This window comes from Balaenoptera musculus, chromosome 16 (genome assembly GCF_009873245.2).
Source record: "Balaenoptera musculus isolate JJ_BM4_2016_0621 chromosome 16, mBalMus1.pri.v3, whole genome shotgun sequence".
Classification (NCBI taxonomy): Eukaryota; Metazoa; Chordata; class Mammalia; order Artiodactyla; family Balaenopteridae; genus Balaenoptera; species Balaenoptera musculus.
Genome location: NC_045800.1, coordinates 79258650 through 79277321, shown reverse-complemented (window position 1 = coordinate 79277321; position 18672 = coordinate 79258650). Strand labels below are relative to the sequence as shown.

Genomic DNA, 18672 nt, shown 5'->3' with positions numbered 1-18672 from the left:
TGCTTTGGTGTAACAATAGCTGTTTCTCCTTTTCCCTTCCCTATAGATGTTCTTTATTTCAACCTACTTGTTAGTGGAGGAAGAAGAGACTGAATTCTATTTCTCTCCTTCCTCCAGATTCTTTAGTGTGTCTTACTAATCCTTTGCCCTGGAATTCCCTAATTCTACTTAACTGTATGTTCCACAGGTAAGGAGCCAAAACTTGGAAAAACCATATCAAGATGGAGTTCAGGAATATGATGGAAATTTATTTTATGTAGCCTTCTTAAGCCATACAGGCTTTTGCTCAAAACAGAGGTCAAGATAATTTCGCCATCCTATCCAACCCCCGCCTCCATTTAAAAATATTTTCTCTTATTATAAGAGTAATACACATTGTGAATGAACTTAATGCTATTAAATAAATTTTGAAATGCTTAAGAGGGTAAATTTTATACTGTGTATATTTTACCACAGTGAAAAAAGAGAAACATTTTTAGAAAATATTCTTTATAGAAAAATTTAAAAATAAATAAAAATGCAAAAAGTTTTAAGAATCCACACTAGATGCAGAACAATTAGCTTTTCCCCTTTCCTACCACCCAACAGAGTTTGTTTTTGTCTTTTTTGCTTTTCGGTTTTTTTACTTTTTTACTCTATGGGGAAAAATGGGCTTCAACAGTGGAAACTAAGAAATAATCTCATTTATATGCTGAAGGATTTTTAAAATGTTAAGAGTATGTATGTGGCTTACTTTGCATCCTTTCAGGATCTTTTAGATCTTCAACTTACTCTCCCTTTATGTTCTACCATAGATGGCTCTGAAGCAAGTAGCTTCTAATAGGAAAAAATAATTATTTTGAGATCTCATTCCCTAATTCAGAATTTTCCCTAGAATATTCTCATCATCATGGATAGAGACCAAAAGGCAGAAATTCAGTTCTACTTTGTGGCTTCTTCATAAAAGTATATGGCCAAATTTGAATGTTTATGGTAACAAGGAATATAAACAATATGAATAACTTTGATAGAACATTAGGTATTAACTTCTCTAGTAAAACTTTTAATCAAATCTGTTATCAAGTACTAAAATGATCAGATTTGAAGTTCACTTTCTCTTCCTTCCAACCTACTTCTCTAAGCAGTGAGATATCTAAAGACAAGAGAAGGGAAAATAGGCAAAGCAAAGCTCATGAAAATTCATATGCCTAAAAATGAGAACATGAAAACTAGGAGGGAATTCTAATTTGCAAAGCCCACAAAGCCCCTTACCTGAAAGGGAATGGGTGGTAAGAGGGAAGGAAGGAGTAGATATGTACTCCTGTAAACTGTGAAAATTCGGTAACTTCAAGCAAAATCTTAATAATAAAAGATGAGCCAAGTGAATGCACCAAGAAGACACACAACACTCTTAGCAGAAAGTGCTGGAGAGGTGCTCCCCGCCTGCGGTCTGCTGCCAGCCCTAATGCCTGGCAAATCCAACTATTCAATTTAGAAAGTGGTTCTCCTCTTCCTCTTTTGGATTCAATTTCATTCAAATTCATTTTCATCAACTGAACTACAGGACACCAATATATAACTTTTTCTCTCAGGAAAGGGCTAGATACACTGTAACACTGTTATCTGGCATTTGTGCATTGCTTAGTGATTTTCAAAGCAGTTTTCACAGGCGTCATCTACACTCACAGTGTAGGTAAGCTGGATGGCCAGTGCCACTCTCGTGCCCCAGATCAGGAAACTCAATCTCAGAAAAGTTGAGCCAGTTGCCTATAAATAGGAGTGCTCGCTGGACCATCTATCAGTATTCAGGGACTCCCATCAATAGGATACTAGGAGAGTGGTTGATATAGTATACCCTAGAATCCGGTACTGCCCATAAATTCCATTCTCATCCTCCATTATCAATACGCAGAGTCTCTGACCACCTCTTTTAACCTAAATACTACTTTTCACAATTTGTGCTCTTAAAATAAAGCTAATTAAACAAAGATGATCATCTCTTCCCACACTGGCCATTTATCAATATAATTCCTAGCAGTATTTGCACATCAAAAATAGTTCATTGGGCTTCCCTGGTGGCGCAGTAGGTAAGAATCTGCCTGCCAATGCGGGGGACACAGGTTCGATCCCTGGTCTGGGAAAATCCCACATGTCACGGAGCAACTAAGCCCACGTGCCACAACTACTGAGCCTGAGCTCTAGAGCCCGCGAGCCGCAACTACTGAGCCTGCGTGCACAACTACTGAAGCCTGCATGCCTAGAGCCCGTGCTCCACAAGAGAAGCCACCGCAATGAGAAGCCCGCGCACCGCAACGAAGAGTAGCCCCTGCTCGCCACAACTAGAGAAAGCCCGTGTGCAGCAACGAAGGCCCAACACAGCCAAAAAAAAAAAAAAAAAACAAAAAAAGTTCATTAAAAAATAAAGAGAAATCACATTCATAAGTTAACACGACTGATTAACAAAGATAAAATGGAATTAAGTGCTTAGTTTAACTCAGTAGAGTTCCTATAAGGTTATGGCTATGAAATATCCATTTTCCAGTGTCATTCAACTTGCTTATCTTTCATTAATATATTTGAACTTTTGGTTTCATAAATTAATAGCAATTTGCTAAATTTTTTAAAAGCATCATATATCCAGTTATTAACCAAAGTTGTTAAAATCCTAGAATGTTTCAGCTTTCCATTAATAACGTTTCATAACTTCAACACTAGAAAATATAAGAATGTGAAGGTATCTGATATATTGGGATCTATATTACTTTATCCTTTAGTTAGACAAGTTTAGACTACATGTGTAAACATGTTTAAAATCTTCTGAATTCAAATTCATCTTCCCTTAATTTCATATATAAAAAAAAGTACTTCCTTCCAAAAAAAATGCCTCTACTTAAAAAAACAGACCTGCATAGTGGTTACTAGAAAAGTAGTTTGGATGAGTATTACATACAGAATGGAAATAAGACTGGGAACCAGTTCTGGAACCCTGATGACCGCATCTGCCCTGTATATGTCCATAACACTGGTTTTTAGTTGACCAATAGCCTCAAAATTTTCAAATAATTTTATCCTCAACTATAATAACCTAAAACATGTTATTTTCTTTCAAACACTGTCAAGATTTAATGAATCCTAAAACTTACAAATATATATTAAATAAATCAATTCATTTTTTGCAAGATGCCAATAAATTTAAAATGCAGACATTAAATTTACCTTCTAGCCACGTGTAGAACGATTCTCCTAAAAAACAAAACAAAAACAATCAAAATTATACACACACACAGAATTGGGTTAAAATGTTTAAATGGTCATTCATAAATAAGAATAAATTTAGTCTATAAAATATTTCTCATGACAGATTAAGGAATATGTCCACTGCTCATGTGTAATGGAAAAACAGGCATATGGTTCTAGAAAATAAAGTCCAAAAGTAACTGAAGTAGTTTTAGGAAGAAGTTCTTACAAATGACATTTTGACTTGTAAAATTTTTGAGAAAACTTCCAGTCAAAATATTATGTAAACCTTATTCACTTGAAGGCTTAAATAGCCATAAGTATGAGGAGAAACAATCTTAAATTTGCTTTTGATGATAACCATAGCATTATTCAAAACTTCCAGGAAAAAAGTGAATTATAATTAATATGAAAATCAAATTAATTCCATTTTTCCCGAGCAATAAACCTAAGTATATTTCCTCAATTATTTAAAACTACTAAGTTTTAAGAGATAATAAAAAAGTTCCCTAATTTTCAAAATAATTCTTCAGAAAAGTTAACGACCAGAATATGAAGGGGCCTTCCTTGTGTACTATGCTAAAAGAACTATTTCTAGCCCAATATTGTTCTGAGTGAAAAGAAAAATGGCAGTCAATAAAGATAAAAACAGTTAACATACTTCCTAATTTACTCATCCTTATTTTATTTTAATTGCAAAAAGCAAAGCATGATGATAAAAACTCAACACATAGGCGAGCTGAGCAAGGAGTCTAGGGGATAAATTAAATGGTGGAGAAGTACTTTGCCTCCTGAGAGTCTTCACCCTTAGTAAAACAACACAAACATCTTCCTAGAGAATCATTCATTCAACATACTCTTACTGAGATGATACTCTTACACAAAACATCATTATCTCACTTGTTCACTCAAAAAGCCCCAAATGCTAACAGGAAAAGTCTAGCTCCTAAGGTCCTCAATAATCTGGCCTCTACTCATCTTTCTAATTTTAAATTACCCCATATATGAAGTCTTTCCTACTCTCCCCTAACATGCCTTGTTTTTCCTTTCTCAACCCCTTGGTCCATGCTGTCATCCAAGTAGCACACACTATCCAATTCTACTGGCTTTTTTTTTTTTTTTTTTTTTTTTTTTTAAATTCTACTGGCTTTAAATCAGTCCATCATTCAAGTCCATCTCAAATGCCACCTCCTCCAGTAAATTTTCCCAGTGAGGCAGGATCTGTTCTACCTCTGAAGAGCTACACCACCTACTGTTGTATTATGTATGTAATACTTCTTTATTATCACTTAAGTACAGTGCTTATCATTCCTACTATACATATTTTTAGCTCCTAGAGGGAAGGCATGTTTTATACATCTTTCTATCCTTTACAATGCCCATCACAGTGCCCTTGACACATAGGGTAACTTTATTTATTTTTTAAAATAAATTTATTTATTTATTTATTTATTTTTGACTGTGTTGGGTCTTGGTTGCTGTGTGCGGGCTTTCTCTAGTTGCAGCGAGCGGAGGCTACTCTTTGTTGCGGTGCACGGGCTTCTCATTGCGGTGGCTTCTCGTTGTGGAGCACGGGATCCAGGCACGCGGGCTTCAGTAGCTGTGCCTTGTGGGCTCTAGAGCACGGGCTCAGTAGTTGTGGTGCGGGCTTGGTTGCTCCACGGCATGTGGGATCTTCGCGGACCAGGGATCGAACCCGTGTCCCCTGCACTGGCAGGCAGATTCTTAACCACTGTGCCACCAGGGAAGTCCTTAACATAGGGTAACTTTAAATTATAAAAAACACTCTTATTTTTTTGGTCACCATTGATTGGTAGCTATTTTCTGAAAAAAAAAAAAAGGATACTTTCTTTTGAATTAAAAACAGGAAAAAATCCAATTTTGATCATTAAAGGCATTTCTTCTACATTTGAATCAAACATAAAATGAGACTTTTAACTTACCATCATCTTCTCCTAAAAGAGAAAATAATAGACAGGATTTTAGAAAATATCTTACACAGTTCAGATTCCAATCCTATTTATTTATGGGATTAAAACTTACTATGTGTTAAACTATTAATTATACCATGAACCTTGCTCAGTGTGTAGTTACCCTGCAAATAAGACTTCTTAATCAGAATATAGGCCAAAGAGTAAAAGATTTTCACACATGTTTTATGCAATAAATAGTATCAGAGAGTAACTAAACAATCATAAAGACCACTAGTTTCAATAATTAACAAATATACAGTCACTCCTTTAGTCATTATGCACACTTCTCTCTGAACATGTGTTTCCAGACTGGAGTACTTTTCTTTTTTAAGTTACTGCTCCTCAGCACATATTCACCTTAATAAAAGCACTTCCCAAACTCTAGTCAGTGCAAGCATCCCCGCAGGGGCTATAGGGCTGCCTAGACGTGGGGAAGAGTCCAGAAGGCTGGGCTTTCAGGCTCCACAGCAGCCCTGTCTTGATTAGCTTTACATGTGGAATACTGACAGAAAATTTCATTTTTGGAAAAAAGATGTTGGAAAGCTAGCTGTGGAAGCCAGGAATAGTGTGGAAGAAACACAGTTAAGAATATTAACCACCAAACCAGCTCTACAACAAATGCTAAAGGAACTTCTCTAAGTGGGAAACACAGAGGAGAAAAGGACCTACAAAAACAAACCCAAAACAATTAAGAAAATGGTACTAGGAACATACATATTGATAATTACCTTAAACGTGAATGGATTAAATGTTCCAACCAAAAGACACAGGCTTGCTGAATGGACACAAAAACGAGACCCATATACATGCTGTCTACAAGAGACCCACTTCAGACCTAGGGACACATACAGACTGAAAGTGAGGGGATAGAAAAAGATATTCCATGCAAATGGAAATCAAAAGAAAGCTGAAGTAGCAATACTCAGATAAAACAGACTTTAAAATAAAGAATGTTACAAGAGACAAGGAAGGACATTACATAATGATCAAGGCATCAATCCAAGAAGAAGATATAACAATTGTAAATATTTGTGCAGCCAACACAGGAGCACCTCAATACATAAGGCAACTGCTAACAGCTATAAAAGAGGAAATGGACAGTAACACAATAATAGTGGGGGACTTTAACACCTCACTTACACCAATGGACAGATCATCCAAACAGAAAATTAATAAGGAAACACAAGCTTTAAATGACACAATAGACCAGATAGATTTAATTGATATTTATAGGACATTCCATCCAAAAACAGCAGATTACACTTTCTTCTCAAGTGCGTATAGAACATTCTCCAGGATAGATCACATCATGGGTCACAAATCAAGCCTCAGTAAATTTAAGAAAATTGAAATCATATCAAGCGTCTTTTCTGACCACAACGCTATGAGATTAGAAATGAATTACAGGGAAAAAAATGTAAAAAACACAAACACATGGAGGCTAAACAATATGTTACTAAATAACCAAGAGATCATTGAAGAAATCAAAGAGGAAATCAAAAACTACCTAGAGACAAACGACAATGAAAACACGATGATCCAAAACCTATGGGATGCAGCAAAAGCAGTTCTAAGAGGGAAGTTTATAGCTATACAAGCCTACCTCAAGAGACAAGAAAAATCTCCAATAAACAATCTAAACTTACACCTAAAGGAACTAGAGAAAGAAGAACAAACAAAACCCTAAGTTAGCAGAAGGAAAGAAATCATAAAGATCAGAGCGGAAATCAATGAAATAGAAAACAAAGAAAACAATAGCAAAGATCAATAAAACTAAAAGCTGGTTCTTTGAGAAGATAAACAAAATTGATAAACCATTAGCCAGACTCAACAAGAAAAAGAGGGAGAGGACTCAAATCAATAAAATTAGAAAAGAAAAAGGAGAAGTTACAACAGACACTGCAGAAATACAAAGCATCCTAAGAGACTACTACAAGCAACTCTATGCCAGTAAAATGGACAACCTGGAAGAAACGGACAAATTCTTAGAAAGGTATAACCTTCCAAGACTGAACCAAGAAGAAACAGAAAATATGAACAGACCCATCACAAGTAATGAAATTGAAACTGTGATTAAGAATCTTCCAACAAACAAAAGCCCAGGACCAGATGGCTTCACAGGTGAATTCTATCAAACATTTAGAGAAGAGCTAACACCCATCCTTCTCAAACACTTCCAAAAATTGCAGAGGAAGGAACACTCCCAAACTCATCCTATGAGGCCACCATCACCCTGATACCAAAACCAGACAAAGATACTACAAAAAAAGAAAATTACAGACCAATATCACTGATGAATATAGATGCAAAAATCCTCAACAAAAATAACAGAATCCAACAACAAATTAAAAGGATCATACACCTTGATCAAGTGGGATTTATCCCAGGGATGCAAGGATTCTTCAATATACACAAATCAATCAATGTGATACACCATATTAACAAACTGAAGAAGAAAAACCATATGATCATCTCAATAGATGCAGAACAAGCTTCTGACAAAATTCAACACCCTTTTATGATAAAAAATCTCCAGAAAGTGAGAATAGAGGGAACCTACCTCAACATAATAAAGGCCATATACAACAAACCCACAGCAAACATCATTCTCAACAGTGAAAACCTGAAAGCATTTCCTCTAAGATCAGGAACGAGACAAGGATGTCCACTCTCACCACTATTATTCAACAAAGTTTTGGAAGTCCTAGCCACAGCTATCAGAGAAGAAACAGAAATAAAAGGAATACAAATTGGAAAAGAAGAAGTAAAACTGTCACTGTGTGCAGATGACATGATACTACACATAGAGAATCCTAAAGATGCCACCAGAAAACTACTAGAGCTAATCAATGAATTTGGTAAAGTTGCACGATACAAAATTAATGCACAGAAATCTCTTGCATTCCTATATGCTAATGATGAAAAATCTGAAAGAGGAATTAAGGAAACACTCCCATTTACCACTGCAACAAAAAGAATACCTAGGAATAAACCTACCTAGGGAGACAAAAGACCTGTATGCAGAAAACTATAAGACACTGATGAAAGAAGTTAAAGATGATACAAACAGATGGAAAGATATACCATGTTCTCGGATTGGAAGAATCAATGTTGTGAAAATGACTATGCTACCCAAAGCAATCTACAGATTCAAGGCAATCCCTATCAAATTACCAACGGCATTTTGTATAGAACCAGAACAAAAAGTCTTAAAATTTGTATGGAGACACAAAAGACCCCGAATAGCCAAAGCAGTCTTGAGGGAAATAAGTGGAGCTGGAGGAATCAGACTCCCTGACTTCAGACTATACTACAAAGCTACAATAATCAAGACAATATGGTACCGGCACAAAAACAGAAATATAGATCAATGGAACAAGATAGAAAGCCCAGAGATAAACCCACACACCTATGGTCAACTAATCTATGACAAAGGAGGCAACGATATACAATGGAGAAAAGACAGTCTCTTCAATAAGTGGTGCTGGGAAAACTGGACAGCTACATGTAAAAGAATGAAATTAGAACACTCCTTAACACCATATACAAAAGTAAACTCAAAATGGATTAGAGACCTAAATGTAAGACCGGACACGATAAAACTCTTAGAGGAGAACACAGGAATAACACTCTTTGACATAAATCACAGCAAGATCTTTTTTGATCCACCTCCTAGAGTAATGGAAATAAAAACAAAAACAAACAAATGGGACCTAATGAAACTTAAAACCTTCTGCACAGCAAAGGAAACCATAAACAAGACAAAAAGACAACCCTCAGAATGGGAGAAAATATTTGCAAACGAATCAACGGACAAAGGATTAATCTCCCAAATATATAAACAGCTCATGCAGCTCAATATTAAAAAAACCAACAACCCAATCCAAAAATGGGCAGAAGACCTAAATAGACATTTCTCCAAAGAAGACATACAGATGGCCAAGAAGCACATTAAAGCTGCTCAACATCACTAATTATTAGAGAAATGCAAATCAAAACTAAAATGAAGTATCACCTCATACCAGTCAGAATGGGCATCATCAAAAAATCTACAAACAACAAATGCTGGAGAGGGTGTGAAGAAAAGGGAACCCTCTTGCACTGTTGGTGGGAATGTAAATTGATACAGCCACTATGGAGAACAGTATGGAGGTTCCTTAAAAAACTAAAAATAGAATCACCATATGACCCAGCAATCTCACTACTGGGCATATACCCAGAGAAAACCGTAATTCAAAAAGACACATGCAGCCCAATGTTCACTGCAGCACTATTTACAATAGCCAGGTCATGGAAGCAACCTAAATGCCCGTCGACAGACGAATGGATAAAGAAGTTGTGGTACATATATACAATGGAATATTACTCAGCCATAAAAAGGAACGAAATTGGGTCATTTGTAAAGACGTGGATGGATCTAGAGACTGTCATACAGAGTGAAGTAAGTCAGAAAGAAAAAAACAAATATCATATATTAACGCATATATGTGGAACCTAGAAAAATGGTACAGATGAACCAGTTTGCAGGGCAGAAAGTGAGACACAGATGTAGAGAAAAAACGTATGGACACCAAGGGGGGAAAGTGGTGGCGGGTGGTGGTGGTGGTGTGCTGAACTGGGAGATTGGGATTGACATGCATACACTGATGTGTATAAAATGGATGACTAATAAGAACCTGCTGTATAAAAAAATAAAATTCAAAAATTCAAAAAAAAATAGTAAACAGCCATTAATCGACAATTGGCAGTTTCAGTGGAGAAAGCATATAAACAGCATTAGCGAGAGCTACTGCATTACTTCCTGGGGTACCCACTTATCACCCAGGACCCCTTCTCTCCCTTACCTAGTCTTTTGTCTCCCTCTTCTACACTTGTTTTTTCTCTGCTCCTCTTTCCTCCCTCTATCCTTTTCTCTATTCACTTTCCTTCCTCTCTTCATCTTTCCTACAGCCTCATGTCTCTAGTTTATCATAACATTGGAAGTGAAGTATTTCTTAGGATTTGATGCTTTTATTCAATGAACAATTATATTTTCTGCTTTAAGAGTAAGTGATCCATATATATGGAATCTAAAAGAAAAAAAAAAGGTCCTGTCCCAGGGGCAGGACAGGAATAGAGACGCAGAAGTAGAGAATGGACTTGAGGCCATGGGGAGGGGGAAGGGTAAGCTGGGACGAAGTGAGAGAGTAGCCTGGACATATATACACTACCAAATGTAAAATAGATAGCTAGTGGGAAGCAGCCGCATAGCACAGGGAGATCAGCTCAGTGCTTTGTGACCACCTAAAGGGGTGGGATAGGGAGGGTGGGAGGGAGACGCAAGAGGGAGGGGATATGGGGAGATATAGTATACGTATAGATGATTCACTTTGTTATACAGTAGAAACTAACACAACATTGTAAAGCAATTATACTCCAATAAAGATGTTAAAAAAAAAGGTCTTCCCTAGTGACGCAGTGGTTAGGAATCCACCTGCCAATGCAGGGGACACGGGTTCGAGCCCTGGTCGGGAAGATCCCACATGCCGCGGAGCAACAAAGCCCGTGCGCCACAACTATTGAGCCTGCGCTCTAGAACCCGCGAGCCACAACTACTGAAGCCTGCACGTCTAGAGCCCGTGCTCCGCAACAAGAGGCCACCACAGTGAGAAGCCCGCACACCGCAACGAACAGTAGCCCCCATTCGCCACAACTAGAGAAAGCCCACGCACAGTAATGATGACCCAGCACAGCCAAAAAAAAGATGTTAAAAAAAAAAAAAAAAGAGTAAGTGATCATAGAAAAGGTCTGAAAGGATACCTTCCAAACTCTGTACTACGGAAAAGAAAAAGTGTGTGGGGGCAGGTAGGGGTGGGGGAAGCGTTCCCTTTTTACTTTATGTAACTTTTGCATTGTTTCAATTTTTATAACATCTTGTATAATAAAAACATTTAAGTTGAAAATGGAAAAGTTATGAGGTAAAAGTAGTAAAAGAGGCAAAGGGTAAGAAGCCATGCACACCTTCTTCACACCCCGATTATCTTGCCCAAGCCGTTTCAGGATGAATTTGGGAGGACTATCGGCCATACTGTGAGTGCACATCTGAGAGCAGCCCACTCATTCAAACTTCCTAAGTCTCTCCGGTTCTGAGAAATGCCTAAAGAGACGGCTCTAGACCAGGAAATTCAAGTTCCTAAATCAATCCTGGTCTAAAGAAAGCATTAGAATGGCACGTCAATCACAGGGCTGCTCCCAGGCTTTGAGTCCTCATTGAGAATCGATTGAGGATATGCCTAATAATTTTATATTGAATAACCTCCAACTATGTACGACAATGCTGTCCCGTAGAACTATAACAACAGCCATGTATGTAATTAAAATTTTTTTCTAATAAAAATTTGTAATGTCTTCTAATATCCACATTTTAAAAAGTAAAAGGTATACATGCACTGCAGTACATCAACAATTTGTTTTGTGATGCAAGGGTTAAAGTAGTTCTACCAAAACAATCAGGTTCTCTTTAACGGCAAAAATATTTTATACTGCTTCAGTTTTTAAATTGAAATGAACTAAAACGACATAAAATGTAAAATTTAGTTTCACACCAGCCACATTTCATGCGCTCAACAGTCTGACGTGGCAAAGTGGCAACCTAACTTTCTGGTACTTCTCTGCCGCCTTCTGAATCGGAGCGCCATGCATCCATCAGCACTTGGGCATCACCTGGGAAGTCCCACCCACGACTTACAGAATCAGAACCTGCATTTAACAAGGCTCCTAGGCGATTTGTATGCGTATTGAAGTCGGAGAAGCACACTATGAGCCACTGGTTCTGAAAGTGGCTGCATACTGGAATCATCTGGAGAGCTTAAAAAAAAACCAACGCCTGGGTCCGAATTCCAAAGACTGTGACAACTGGTATGGGACAGGGCCTGGGCATTCAGATTTTTACCAGTTCCCCAGGAACCTCTAATATATATGGATTGCTCATATATTCTAATTTATTTTGTATATAGCTCCTAGTTTAGGGCCTGGCACATATCAGGCAGTCAATAAATGACAGTAATTATATAAAACGTGGAAATCTTGAGACCTAACTATGAACTAATCTTATACTTTTGATCATTCAAATTAAGCAAAAATATAAAATAGTTGAAAATTTTCTCAACATATAATTACAAAGGTATCTTGTAAACAATTTCTAAAAGCATGAAAATGTACCAAAAACCCACCTCGGCTGGGTGCCAGAGGATTTAAAGGACGATAAACAGATCGAGGCCTGAAAAAGAAAATACAAAACTCAAACATAAAATGGTTTGACATTTTGATGTCATTTTTTCCAAGAGAAACAAGTATTCCCCTTCTTCCACCCTCCCTCTAGTCAATCCTCCTCCTTCCCCTACCCCCTCCAGTTACTTGAAACAGTTTTCTTCGTAGATGCTGTTCCACACTCTCCACGCAGAGGACCCTTTATAGCCAGTGTAACGCTCAGGGTTCAACAAAAGGTCTACATACTGAGCAGCTGGAGATCTCTCATCTGAACAAGAAACAATTCATAAAACCATCCACATTTCACTATTTATCTAAAATTTACCATTACAAAGCAAACAGGACTATCCAAAGGTTAGAGAAATGCTACGCTTTCAAGTCATCTCCAACTTAAATGGTAGAGTGGTTAGCACACTTGTGACTGTCCTTGACCCAGGACTTATAATAACTTGAACTTGAGAGAGGAAAAATAACTGCTCCCTTTCTTTTGGACGCTCAGTGCCCTCTTACGTAATGTAACAGGCTTTACCCTTATTAGAGGCATTAATCATTTCTTAAGTTTTAACCACTAGGACTGAAAAGACCTAACAGAATCATAACCTGTTCTTAATATTTTACATGATTGCCCCCCTAAGTATATATCTACCTAAACACATACTTGAAACATTTATTTTGTTTGCATATATTGTATCTAAAAAAAAAAAAAAAAAAAAAGATTTCCCTGATACTTTCTGCTTGGACTTAGGAAGTAAATGGTGCAGTAATTTTGTGATTCAAATTCGATCATTCATAGAGTTACACAATGTTGTAGTAAAAAAAAAAAAAAGCTACAAATTTATTTTTACCAATGTTAATATATTGGTTAACATATTAATTGGTTAACATATTGGTGAGTAGGCACAACTTCAAGAATTTATTAACACATTTAAAATTAAATAACCATTTTCTGTGTTGAAACTCAAATTAGTATTTACTAGATCTCCACTATTTGGACAACATTTTGATAGAGATCTCTGCGGGATACAAAAGATAAAGAAAAGTGGTCTTAATGGTCACATTCTGGGTAGAAAAGGGAAGCACACGCTTTGCTATCTACAGAAAAATTATAATGACTATGCTTCACAAATCTATGCTAATACCACCTATAAGCTGAAATGCTATGTATGTTGGCATGGATGTATTCTTTTATGTAAATGTTTCCTAATTTTTGGTGTCACGGTATTAAATCAATGGTATATAGACACCTGACTTGAAACAGAGACAAACATGGTCATTAAAATATGGCCCCTCTCGCTTTCATTACCTCTCAGTCAAAAATATTCATTGGCCGTTCAGTGACCATAGGTTGAGATGACCCATAATCTTAAGGGAAAAAAAACCAGCATCCTGATCCATGCCTTTCAAAAACTACCCGATAGGGCTTCCCTGGTGGCGCAGTGGTTGAGAATCTGCCTGCCGATGCAGGGGACACGGGTTCGAGCCCTGGTCTGGGAGGATCCCACATGCCACGGAGCAACTGGGCCCGTGAGCCACAACTACTGAGCCTGTGCGTCTGGAGCCTGTGCTCCGCAACAAAAGAGGCCGCGATAGTGAGAGGCCCGCGCACCGCAATGAAGAGTGGCCCCCGCCTGCCGCAACTAGAGAAAGCCCTCGCACAGAAACGAAGACCCAACACAGCCATAAATAAATAAATAAATAAATTTGAGAAAAATATAAAATAAAATAAACATTTAAAAAAAAAAACAAAAAAAAACTACCCGATACTTTTGTGATGTATAAAGAGTACAAAGATAATCATAACTTATCATTACTAAATGAGTGGTATCTAACTTACAGACAATGAAAAGATGATTTTGAAGAATCCTGGCTCTATTTCCAGCACTAACATTATTACATAGATATTCCACTAAGTAAGTTAAAGCACAGAAAACGTTAACTTACAGATGGATGAACAGAAACTGTCGAAGGACATTTATTGATCAGGACTTAAAACAATAATTTAAAAAATCTTAATTGAAAAATAAAAATTCAAATCATTTAGTTAATAAAATATGGATTTTACAGTAAAATTTTAAGTTTTACAGTTCACTAACTTCTGTTATATATTTTAAATTTCTTTGAGTTGTTCTCAATTAAGTTCACTGGCAAAATTGACTCAGTTATGTATATAAGCTTTAGAAATACTAATTAAATATGTACCCAGACATATACATGTATATACACGTGTATAAAGAACGTGTGTGCACGCACATAAGCCTACACTTACATACAGTCATTTATGAATGTGAAGACTGAATTAGTACCAACCTCTTCGCCCAATTAAACTAAACAACCAACAAAGAAAAAAAAAAAACCCTGGATTCAAATATTCAAGTACATGGATTTAAAATATACTCTAAGGGAGTAGAAAGTCACATGAGTAAAATCAATTATATCAGTTTTTAAAGTACTTAAGTAAACTTACATTCTTAATGTTCTTAGTGTGTATTCCCTTAATTCCCAAATCAAGTTGTTTTAAAAATTTTTATACTTTTTCAAATCATGAAAAAGGTGTTTTGTTAACCTACAGAACGTTATCAGCAAACTATGGCCCACAGGCCAAGTCTGGTCTGCTGTGTACTTTTGTAAAGAAAGTTTTATGGGAACACAAGTCATGTTCATTTGCTTATGTGCCACTTTCACATTATTACGGCAGAGTTGAGTAGTTGCAAGAGAGACCATATGGTTCACAAAGCCTAAAATATTTACTGTCTGCCCATTTACAGAAGAAAAAGTTTGTCAACCCCTGACCTATACTGACAAGAATTTCATGACACCCACAGTGAGGAACGTATGTGGGAGAAAGCATACACAGCCTGAGGTTCCCTATAAACACACACACCCATCCTTAGTCCCAGGGCCACCTGTGACATGATCATAATTAAATTGTTCCCAAACGATAACTTCTTTCCATTTGTACAGCTGTATCATACGTTCAGGTAATGCTCTTGGATCCCTACACTAAGTCCTTCCCTCAAAAAGTTTTCTCTTTTTCCTCCCTCTACAAACCTGCTCCAAAGTTATTCTTTCTTTTTGACCATGCTAACCAACACCTAAGGATTCAAAGAATTTCTACTGAATCAAAATACCTAATTCTGGGAATTCCAACTTGAACCAGTATTTTTTCCTCCTCCTCAAGTACAAAAAAGTACCTTTTTTCCCTAGTTGAATTTTCTTTTCACTGTCCTAATTTAGTGTTAGTGTTACGAGGCCACACTGCATGCTCTACGGTGCCAGGCATCCTTCCCACCTTCTAACCCATATATCTCTTAATACGTAATGGTTGCATAGGACAACTTAGCGTGCAAGCTTTTTGCTTATGGACACAGACAAAAAATATTAGGTTACGGACTCAGGATTGAGTCTACAAGCTTCCATCTCCAACTGCTACCCCAAACTGCTACTAACTCACTATTAAAACATAATTTCCTCAGTCAAGGAGAATCTATAGTTTATAAAGTATCCAAGTAATTCTGATACACAGCCAGATTTAGAAACTTAGTGTTTTAAGCAATATTTTTAATGTATTAATGAACCTGTTTTAAGGGGAAAAATAAAAGTAAAAATCTATCACACTGTTCAGGTTATTTATGAACTAACTACTTCATTGAGCAAATATTTACTGGGCATGAACCATGGCCAGGCAGTGTTCTAGGTACTAGGGATACAGTTGTGAAGAAAAAGACATGGTCCTTGCTCTCAAGTCGCTCACAATCTAGATGAAGACAGACAACACACAGATAAACTAAATAATGTTTCTCACATAGTTCTTAGTACTCTGGGAGCAGGCAGCAGTGCAAAGAGATAGAGCGTGAAAGTGGTTACTCTTTTATGACAGCAGGCTTCTCTGAGGAGGTGACATTTGAGCAGAAACCTGAAGCAAAGGAAGCAGCAAGCCAAGCATAACAACAATATCAAAAAAATTAAAAATAGAGGTAGGGAGAGCAGCTTACCTTAAACCACTGAATTATTTAAAAACCTATTATTTGATCTATGAGGATCATCTTCCTTTCAAATGACAAAACCAAAAACAAAACAGCAGAGAGCAGGGGTGTTTGACTATATTCCAATAAACTGGGGTGAATATTCTTTAGATTTTTTGTTTTAAGCTAATGATTTTATTTTATTTTTAAATATTTATTTATTTATTTAGCTGCGTCGGGTCTTAGTTGCAGCATGCGGGATCTAGTTCCCTGACCAGTGATCGAACCCAGGCCCCCTGCACTGGGAGCACAGAGTCCTAGCCACTGGACCACCAGGGAAGTCCCTAATCTAATGATTTTAGAATACTGAAATAACTAAACAATGACTCCAAAGCTACTCTGATAGTATTTTTTTTAAACTGTAGGTAAAAATCTTTGGGACACACATGAACATTACTACCCAGGAGAATCGTGGTAATCCAACTAGTAGCATGGTTTCACGTGTTTAAGAATTACATAAAATATAAAAACAGGGGCTCCCCTCGTGGCGCAGCAGTTAGTAATCCACCTGCCAGTGCAGGGGACACGGGTTCGAGCCCTGGTCCAGGAAGATCTCACATGCCGCGGAGCAACTAGGCCCGTGCGCCACAACTACTGAGCCTGCGCTCTACAGCCCACGAGCCACAACTACTGAGCCCACGTGCCACAACTACTGAAGCCCGTGCGCCTAGAGCCCATGCTCCGCAACAAGAGAAGCCACCACAGTGAGAAGCCTGCACACCACAACAAAGAGTAGCCCCCGCTCACCACAACTAGAGAAAGCCCGCACGCAGCAACGAAGACCCAATGCAGCCAAAAATTAATTAATTAATTTTAAAAATATAAAAACAACTAGTTATTTTAATATGTAATCCTAAAAATTTTAAAGGATGATTTTACGGAAATTTTTATAGGACACCTCTTCCACTTTTACGATTTAAGAAGCTACTATTGAAAAATTAATTAAGACTATTTATACTGATGACAGGTAATAGAACACCTCAATTTAATCATAGCAAGTAAACTCTACAATTGAGTAGTATTTTTTACTCAATACCTAAAGAGAAATATATATTCACAGAAATGATTTTTTAATCTGAAAACCTGTTAAATAAGCACTATCCAGAATATTTTAATAAAAGAATACATAAGAATTTGGAAAGAAGTGACTATGAGTGTTAAACACTGAAATATAATTAGATTGACAACCAAAAAGCAAATGAAAGAGCAGTCAGCCATGTGAGTGCTTACCCAGGTACAACGGCTTGCTCTGAAAAAACCGCTGCCAATTCTAAATACCATAATAGGGGTATTTATGAATTGCCCATTATCATATCGAAAAAAACTTTGTTCAGATGTCTTAACAATTTCCTTGCTGAAACCATATAAAACACGGTAATAACACTCCCTCTCCCAGCATCTTCTCAATTTACCATACTATTGTAGAAGCGACCTGTAATTTATTCCATTACAGACTGCATTAAAAACACAATTCTACATAAGAATCTTTTAAAAATCTTTAGAAAGCAAACCACGCTAGATGCTTTAAAAATTCAGAAGAACTTCTGCTTCCTGTTTTCAGTTATGCATGGTTGAACCCCAAATTCTTTTCTACCATCACAAAATAACAATACCAAGGTAAAAGGTAGAGAGAGGCCAAATGAATGACTTAAGCCTACTCAACACAATTACTGGGAGTATTCTCCTATAGATAAAAAATTTTGAGTCACGTCAATTATCTTCTGTTAAAAGAAGTGGTAGTTATTACTGAACTACCATTTGTTCCATTTCAGGGGACTCTTGGAGAGAGGGCTGTGGGGAAGTCAAATTAGAGTCCTCCACGATATCGGAAGATGTCTTTATGTTAGTTTGTTGAGACCTCCAACTAACTCGAGTGTGAACATTTCTATAACATGGTCACAGACCTATAACTAAGTGGCTTGAATTAGAGGTCCATAGGAGGTGGGGTGTCACAATGGAAAGAAGACAGGTTTGGGATTCAGTCAGATCTGGGACTGAATCCTGTCTCAGCCTCTTGCTACTGTGCGATCTTGGGCAAGTTACTTTGTCTATTTGAGACTCAGTTTCCCCAGATATAAAATAATACACACCTATTAGGGTAGTTGTAAAGCTAAGAAATAATGTACTTAAGGCACTTAGCACAGGGCCTGGAACATCGGTTCTCAATAAACACCATTATGAATAATAAGATCCACATACAACATCCTGTGTCT

The 18672-nt window shown here is 37.1% G+C and overlaps 1 protein-coding gene across 1 annotated transcript in view; it reads right to left on the bottom strand.

Annotated features, from left to right (window-relative positions):
• Positions 1–18672, bottom strand: part of ERO1B (endoplasmic reticulum oxidoreductase 1 beta) — a 62713-nt gene that overhangs the window by 11839 nt on the left and 32202 nt on the right. The window contains 4 exon segments of the mRNA XM_036828752.1: positions 3196–3222; positions 5160–5171; positions 12401–12447; positions 12585–12705. Of these exon segments, the coding sequence (XP_036684647.1) occupies positions 3196–3222; positions 5160–5171; positions 12401–12447; positions 12585–12705 (207 nt within the window).